Source organism: Lycium barbarum, chromosome 6 (genome assembly GCF_019175385.1).
Source record: "Lycium barbarum isolate Lr01 chromosome 6, ASM1917538v2, whole genome shotgun sequence".
Taxonomy (NCBI): domain Eukaryota; kingdom Viridiplantae; phylum Streptophyta; class Magnoliopsida; order Solanales; family Solanaceae; genus Lycium; species Lycium barbarum.
In genome coordinates, this window is record NC_083342.1 from 2,093,632 (window position 1) to 2,102,058 (window position 8,427).

Genomic DNA, 8,427 nt, shown 5'->3' on the forward strand with positions numbered 1-8,427 from the left:
AATCTCCAGGTCATTAACTTGATGAGTTGACCAATTCCTAACCACCTGTATATTGTCATGATTAAAATTGTAATCTATTAAAAGTCACTTGAATATGACTGTGCCTAGAACAATTATTGCAATATAGAGTTAATGCTCTGTGCTGTACACATAATAGAGTGCTTATTTAATTGCTTTACAATACACTAAAAAGGACAGTCCGATGCACTAAATTCCCACTATGTGCGGGACCCGCAAAAAGGCCGGACCACAAAAATCTATCGTATGCAGTCTTCCCCTACATTTTAAAAAGAGGTTAGTTCCCACGGCTTGAACCCATGATCTTCTAGTCACATAACAACAACTTTACCAGTTACTATACACTATTATCTAAAAAATCTTCATATAAAACATAAAATATCCACAAAAACCAAATATGCCTGACTTCAAGCAATACAATTTCTCTCATGGAGAGCAATTCTAATGCTCTCTGCTATGCATCTAAACACAAAACCTCAACATCACCACCAACACTGAGCCAGTACTTTTGAGAGTACGACTGAAATCTAACAAAATTTACTCGAACCTCTCATTTTCTACCATCCTTTACATTCTTTTGCTCCTGCAAGTGCAAATTGTCGGAAAGACACATCCTAGTTTACATCCTACTAGAATGGAAAATAATAATCATGCTAGATCATTGTGCAGTTAAAATCAAGTAGGAGTATCCTCCGCGCTCCCCTCACATTCGTCTTTCTGCAACTTTTGGCGTTGGCACCAACACGGGTACTGAGGGATAGGACCTTCATCTCCTATGACCCACTCATGCTGAGAAACACTTTCAAGAGTCATCCTTTGTGTTGGATCTGTGCAAAGGAATTTCTTGTTAGGAAAAATAGGCGGAGAATTTAGTAGCTGCCTACCAAAGATACCCGATATTGGGATCACCATTTACGTCATACCCGCAGTGCGTAAAATTTGCAAGTCTACCCACTTCAGAACAACTTCAGACATGCGGTAGAAATGCTTGCTTGGCCTTCCGTCATATGCAATTTCAGACACAGCATGTTAAGTTGTCCCGAAGTGGCTAGAGGTACAATTTTTATTTTTATTTTAAAAAAAAAAGTGGATACAAGTTAAATAGCATGTCTAAGTAGAGCACCCCATGAAATTTTACCATAAAATGGCAGGATAAAGATGTCAAGCGAGACAAGAGACGAACCTTTACAGAGAAGCCCCTCTATTAAATTCTTCAGAAGTGGATTCATATCATCAGGGAGAGTGATGGAGTTATTTACTATCTAGAAAGGCAAAATAAAGGTAATTAGAAAAACAGAAAAAATTAACGTCTGAGCCTACCGTTGTACATCAGATATACAAGGAGACTCACACCTTATCATATGTATCCTGGAGAGTCTCTCCTAGAAATGGGTATTTTCCCAAGATCATGCAATAAAGGGTAACACCAACCGCCCATGTGTCAGCAGCTTTTCCATGATATCTTTCTCCTATTAATTGGAAAAAAAAAACACGTCAGTAACAACGACTACTACGCCTCAGTCCCAAACAAGTTAGGGTCGGCTAAGTTTAACGATATTTTAAATGTCAGCATTTAACAAGGGCCAGAAACACTGACCTAAGCAGCATTCAGGAGCAGTAAAAACAGGAGTGCCAGGAGATCGACGAAGCTTATCATTATCGTCCTACAAACAGGAATAGTTCCAACTAATGTTAGTAATATATTTACTGAAAAAGAAAAGGAAACAACAAACATTAAAAAAAAAAAACATAATGCAATCACTCCAAACCCTTCAAGCCCCGAAAGTTTAGAACATTAGGACATTATTCCGACTAGGTGCGAGTAAATAAAGACTATCAACCTCTATGAAAGGTGAAAGTGGAAATACAACTTTATCTAAGCATAAACTGAAGGTAAAAGATATTTCTTCTTTGTACTACATAAATTTCTTCCAAATTTTCTTGTCAATAGACCTTCATGCTTTTATACAGATATATCTCGTATTCTCACTTAAGTGGATCCAATTGGAAACATAAGGTGAACATTAACTTTTGATCGAACTTTTTTTTTGAAACTGATTTTTTTTTTTTTTAACTAAACTTTTGATGGAACTTTTTTTTAATAAGTAATAATTTCACAAAACAATTTTGCTGGCCTTATACCCAAAGTAGTCCTCTTCAGAGCACCAAAGGAAGGGAGCTTATCTAATGAAAGATAAATCGTAGAAAGAATCCAGCTAGTTATTTTTCTCCCTTGCATGTTCCAAATGAAAATTTTAAGTTTCAATCCAAATGGCCTCATTCTACTATAGAAGTCAGCAGAATTATTTCAGTACGTGCTCTTTGGAAAAAGTTGTGATTCTTTACTATGATATTGAGAAAATGAGACACTTCAGTAATATATTTTACAATTTACTTCAAGCATATAATTTAAAACATCTATTTCTACCATATACACGTTTGAGTCAATCCACAAGGGTTTTAATCATTAAGTTTTTACAAGTGACTAGGGGTGGAAATTCTAAGGAAAAAAGGAACCATTATTGAAAAATCTTACCTCAAAAGCTTGGCTGACGCTGAAATCACCAATCTTCACCCTGCCAGAGGCAGTCACTAAGAGGTTGTCTGGCTTAATATCCCCGTGTATAATATTCTGTTCAAGACAAGAAAGAACATAGGTAAAACATCCTCCAGGAAGGGATTCGAAAAAAATACTGCAAAACTCGGCTACATAAATTATCATTAAATATATTTTCGTTGTCAATCAAGTTGAGTAATTTGATTTTTTCCACTCACCTTTTTATTGATTCTGTTCATAATAATAGAGATCGCTGGTGTTGTGATCCCCTTCCTATCTACCTAACCTAAGACTCTCTTAGTTTACAAGAAACCTAAGGGAAAGTACCCATCTTGAGTCTTGACCATGCAACTTAGCATGATCTTGTGTGGGTCAATTCTTCAGGAATCAAGTTTTCAGGAAACTTGTTCCAGAAATGGGTAAGGGATCCTGAGTTTTTTTCTTTCTTTTTTTTCCTTTAGTTTTAACCAAGAAATCTATCTGGAGCCAACAGTTAGGACCAACTACAGCCTTCGAAACTCGTGGATGATGGGTCCGCCCCTCCACTCTTCTCCACTTAAATACTAGGCTTAGTTCGCTTGGTTTGGGGCTCGAACCCATGACCTAAGCCACAAAGTCCCTCAACCTTTTCCAACCTTTTCCAAGTGTGGTAAGCCTTGGGGGCGGATCCTGAGTTATTTTTATATGGATCTATCTTTTTCTTTTTGCAAGAGCCGATTGTCCAAAGATGATCATTTAAGACTTCGCTAAAGTGATCGAGATTTGAGCTATAACCTGATAAGAGGACATGATGTATAATCCATGTATGTAAACGTTTAAATGCCACAAAGGTCGTCGCACAAAGCTAATAATCATGTATATATATTTATTTATCAGAAGCAGAACGGGACCACTGGGTCTTACATGCGCATGCAGATACATCAAGCCAGAAACTATATCACGCAAGTACTTCCGTGCTTTATCTTCCCCAAGAACACATGGGGGACCAGTACCCTCACAAACCCATTTTCCTTCCACGTACTCGAGAACTGTTTAATAAAGGGGAAAAATGTCAGCTATTGGCATTCATATAATTCAAGAAGCGGGACGACTCCACAAAAAACAAAAATCTGAATAAGGTAAAATGATACCCATGTAGAAGTGATCTGTTGTTGGGTCATCAATCACCTCAATAAGATTAACTATATTGGGGTGGCACAACATTTTCATGATCGAAACCTGCAAGTGACGGGAATTAACATGGAAGTTAATAATCAATAATTGTCAGGTCATCAAGTCATATACCAAAGCTGGAGTATAACTAACAGTCCATCTCAAAACTATAGCATGTTTGGTCCCTCAGTTATTGGTAAATTTTGATTTTAGTCTCTATGATATCTAAATAAGTACATTAAACCTTCAGTTAGTTGAATTTTGCACTTTTAATCCATTTTCTTATGAATATTCACAAATTTACTGTACTTATTAATCGTTCCACCACTTAATTACTCTTGTGTTATGTTAAGTTTGTATTGTTACTCTATATTCAACGGTGATATAGTTCTATAAATAGTTAAATATAACATACTTTCTACCTAAAGTTACCAAAGAGATACATTTTAATTAATTAAAGGTTGAATATGTTGAGTAATATATCACAAGGACCAAAAGCATAATTTACCAATAACTTTTTTTAAAATAAGGTAACATAAATTTACCAATAACTTAGGGACCAAAAGTGCTATTAACATGATTAACAAATACGAACTGCCCTACCATATTTACCATTTTGAGGAAATTCTTAGTAAAAGTCACATTGAGAAACTCCGAGACAGAAAAATAAACAATTAAGCGGACAAATAGCTAATGCTACAGCATAAAGTTTGCTGATAACCCACAAAAAGGAGGAAATAAAGCACATACCTCACGAAGAACATCACCCATAGCAGTTTCGGAAGGTGCCACCCGCAACTTTAATAAGTGAGACTTGTGAAAGGCCTGCATTTGATAGCTACAAATGTTATCACTATTCGACAACCCAACCAAGGCTGTAATCACTGATTAACAACATTAATTGTTCTTTTAAATCATTTGCGTTAATGTCCACTTTATCCTTCTCCTACTGTTTTTCCACAACCATAAATACTATTGACCCTAGCATAGAATAATTCAATTATCTAGTTATCCGTTACATCTACCTAGGAATGAATCGAAATGGCAGTTTGGTTGGTAATTATTCAAGTATAACTCCAAAATCTTCAACACATACAACAGCAAAAACATGTGTGGAACCCGTTTAGAATAATAAAACGTAAAAGCTCCTATCACTAAGTAAAGAAACAATTTATCTTCAAATCCCACTCTAAACGTCTAACTTTAAGCTTCACCATAATAAGTACATAATAATTCAGCTTTCCGCTATGGGAATACAATTCGTATACAATTAAGCTAAGTAAATATCATGACCAAGAGAATACTAAAGTAAAATCCCTGATATGTTAGAAATTTTACCTTAATGGCATAATGTTTATCATCAGTACAACTTCTATAAAGTACCTGTGTCATCCCAAAATAGTCAAATGTCAGCCTTTTTTTCCTCTAAAAGACAAGAAGAAAGAAAGATAATATCAATATCTTTGAGCTCACCACTTTTCCATAGCTACCAGCACCAATTTTGTGTTCACGGGCATATTCGTTAACCATCTTGTTCCCATCTTCATCCTGAACCAAAAAGACAACAGAGGTCAAAACAACAACCAAAAAAAAAAAAAAAGGGAGCCAAGTTACACCTCCCCTATTTTTTTCTGATAAATCAAAACGAGTAGTGATCGTTTATACAAATACACGCCGGAGCCATCCACATCTCAGTTATCTCCCTTTGTCCCAATTTATGTGACTCTTTCTTTCCTTTTAGTCAGTCCCAAAAGGAATGACATCTTTCTACATTTAGTAACAATTTAAATCTAAAATACCCATTTTACCCTCAATGAAATGATTTCTAGCCAGACAAAGATCTATAGCTTATTTTAGACCACAAATTTCAAAAGTCTTTCCTTTATTTCTTAAACTTCGTGCCCAATCAAACACCTTCACATAAATTTGGACGGAGGGAGTACACTTTATTCACACCGAATGTGAAAAAGAATTTTTCTGCTACTATACCTCTGTGCGCACAACTTCGTGTGTTTCCTTGACAGGGATCTCTCGGCAAATTAACCCATTCTGAGCTCTGTCAATGAGAATCTCCTCAGAACGTTTAACCGGGCTATGGCACGCTTCCTCATCCTCAGTACTAGTATCGTTAATTATATCGCCACTATCAAAGCCATCATCATCATCATCTTCCCCTTCTTCAACCTCTTGTTGTTGTAACAATGGCTCACGTGACCAGCCGTTTGTTCCATAACCCCTATTAGGCCTACCTAACTTTTCCGGTTTTCTTGCAAAAGAGAATCCAAAACATCCACAGCACCCCATTTCCGCAACTTCATCAACAGAACGCATTGTCACAAATGTCCAAAACAACAGAAATACGTAGTATGTCCCACTAAAGTACACTATTATACAACACTATCGAACAATTTGATTCAAGAACCTGAAAAAATTAAACACCTCTTATTACCATCAATCAACTATACAACAGCGAAATGATAAACCCAACATAACCATATTCATTAGTTCAACAAAGCCAATAATAGGATCCACACACACACACACAGAGTCAGGCCTCTCTATAACAGCCATTTCACTATAACAACCATATTTTATGTGGAACCAATCTTCCATGTTATGTTATGTTATATTATATGTTCTTTATAATAACATATCGCTATAGTAGCCAAAAAATATCGGAACAAACGGTGTTGTTATAGAGAGGTTTGACTGTACACATAATGTATGTCAAAAACATATATCAATTAGAAAAGAAAGCAGAAGATAACCTTAAAAGGAGGAAAACGCTATTCGGGCATCCACCCGAATTCAACTCTGTTATTCAATCGGATGCCATTCAGCAAAATGAAAGAAGCAGTTGATCAAATTGATTTCTATGCGATTGAACCCCGACATCATGCGAGTTCCAATTTATTATAACAACAGACAAGAGATCAGTGCCAGGCCAGAATCTTCCATTCCTCACCAGCAAAGGAGCCTCATAACACAAAAGCTTTCTGACACAAATTAAAGAATCAACAAAAGGAAAGCATATTTGAGCATTGACCCACACAAAGGAATCAAAAATTGAGTTAAATTAACTCAAAATACCATAATATCAAAACCTAAAACAAACACTTGATTCTTGGATATGACAATTTAGCTTTAAAACACAAAAAAAATGACATCAGCAATATCAAAACCACAGAAATTTGGAGAAAAAAAGCAGATTAGACATATACATTCACATGCATATCCATACACCTGTATATAGGATATCAAAACCATCAAAAGTTTAATCATTCTCCTAACAATTTCCAACAAAATCAATAAAAATACAATATTTTCCCTAAATTCTTGGTAGAAAATCAAAACCATCCAAAGTTTAATCATTCCCCCAACAATTTCCATAAAAAGACAATCAAAACCAAATAAAAATACAATCTTTCCCTAGACCCTTTGTAGGAAATCAAAACCATCAAAAGTTTAATCATTCTCCTAACAATTTCCATACAAAAATAATCAAAACCAATAAAAATACAATCTTTTCCCTAGACCTTTTATAGGAAATCAAAACCATCAAAAGTTTAATCATTCTCCTAACAGTTTCCATAAAAAAATAATCAAAACCAATAAAAATACAATCTTTCCCTAGACCCTTTGTAGGAAATCAAAACCATCAAATGTTTAATCATTCTCCTAACAATTTCCATAAAAAACTAATCAAAACCAATAAAAATACAATCTTTTCCCTAGATTCTTTGTAGGAAATCAAAACCATCAAAAGTTTAATCATTCTCCTAACAATTTCCATAAAAAGACAACAAAAATACAATCTTTTCCCTAGATTGTTTTGTAGGAAATCAAAACCATCAAAATTTTAATCATTCTACTAACAATTTCCATAATAAAACTAATCAAAACCATCAAAGGTTTAATCATTCTCCTAGCAATTCCCATAAAAATACAATCTTTTCCCTAGATTCTTTATAGGAAAATCAAAACCATCAAAAGTTTAATCAAAACCAATAAAAAAACAATCTTTTTCCAAGATTCTTTCTGAAATAAAAACCCCATTACCTAAAATTGGGAAAGATCCATTCTTGTTCAACAATTTTGCTAAAAAATTATCAGGGGATAATAAAATTGTTGAGATTCAAATTAGGGAAAACTAATGGGATGAAAATAGTAAAGGAGCAAGCTTTGGGGATTTTGTGAGATGGTTGAAAAGTGAAAGAAAGAGAGAAAGGGTTGATGGGGAATGGGGAGTGGCAAAGGGGGTGGTCCGTACAGGCTGTTGATGTGGCCAGGTTTGACTGTTACAGATGTACTTTATATATTGTTTTAAACTTGCCCCATGGTCCATCAGATACTGTCTGGTTAAATATTTTTTCTTTTTCTTTTTTAACCTTTTTAGGCAGAATATTAAAATTTATGTTGGTCGAGCCAAGGATGTTCTAGGAACAATCTCTTTATCTTCATAAAATAGTGGTAGGATATGTGTATACTTTACCTTCGTTAGGTCTTACTTGGAGGAGTACGCTGGGTATGTTGTTGTTATTAAGATTTGGCGCGAATTATTAGTTGTACATCTAAATTATTGCAGGTTTAATTATTGAAATTTGTGTTACTCGAGTCGAGGTCTTTCAAAGACAGTTTCTCTATCTCCACGTGGTAGAGGTAATGTTTGTGTACATTCTAATCTTTTCATATCCCACTTG

The 8,427-nt window shown here is 35.0% G+C and overlaps 1 protein-coding gene across 3 annotated transcripts; it reads right to left on the reverse strand.

The window, feature by feature from the left end:
- Positions 1 to 365: 365 nt before the first annotated feature.
- LOC132600431 (serine/threonine-protein kinase GRIK1) lies at positions 366 to 8,019 on the reverse strand. 3 transcript variants are annotated; one of them, XM_060313599.1, is made up of 14 exons: positions 7,787 to 8,019; positions 6,496 to 6,723; positions 5,717 to 6,149; positions 5,201 to 5,275; positions 5,066 to 5,110; positions 4,478 to 4,552; positions 3,706 to 3,793; positions 3,479 to 3,603; positions 2,555 to 2,650; positions 1,616 to 1,682; positions 1,372 to 1,487; positions 1,202 to 1,280; positions 942 to 1,015; positions 626 to 845 (listed from the first exon to the last, which is right to left on the reverse strand). In XM_060313599.1, exons 3-13 carry the CDS (start codon positions 6,056 to 6,058, stop codon positions 975 to 977), a joined length of 1,149 nt encoding a protein of 382 aa, XP_060169582.1. In that variant the 5' UTR covers positions 6,059 to 6,149; positions 6,496 to 6,723; positions 7,787 to 8,019; the 3' UTR covers positions 626 to 845; positions 942 to 974. The 3 variants fall into 3 exon arrangements, with proteins under 3 accessions (XP_060169581.1, XP_060169580.1, XP_060169582.1); XM_060313598.1 differs by lacking the exon at positions 942 to 1,015 and having other exon boundaries at positions 366 to 845; positions 6,496 to 6,719; positions 7,787 to 8,018; XM_060313597.1 differs by lacking the exon at positions 942 to 1,015 and having other exon boundaries at positions 366 to 845; positions 7,787 to 8,018.
- Between the last annotated feature and the right edge of the window lie 408 nt (positions 8,020 to 8,427).

Excerpts from the sequence above, each read along its gene's own strand:
- LOC132600431 (XM_060313598.1), bottom strand. The coding sequence starts at position 6,058 with ATGCGTTCTGTTGATGAAGTTGCGGAAATGGGGTGCTGTGGATGTTTT. Across the intron at positions 5,276-5,716 it reads ACGAAGTTGTGCGCACAGAG|GATGAAGATGGGAACAAGAT; the intron begins GTATAGTAGCAG and ends TTTTTGGTTCAG. Across the intron at positions 4,553-5,065 it reads ATAAACATTATGCCATTAAG|GCCTTTCACAAGTCTCACTT; the intron begins GTAAAATTTCTA and ends TATCAAATGCAG.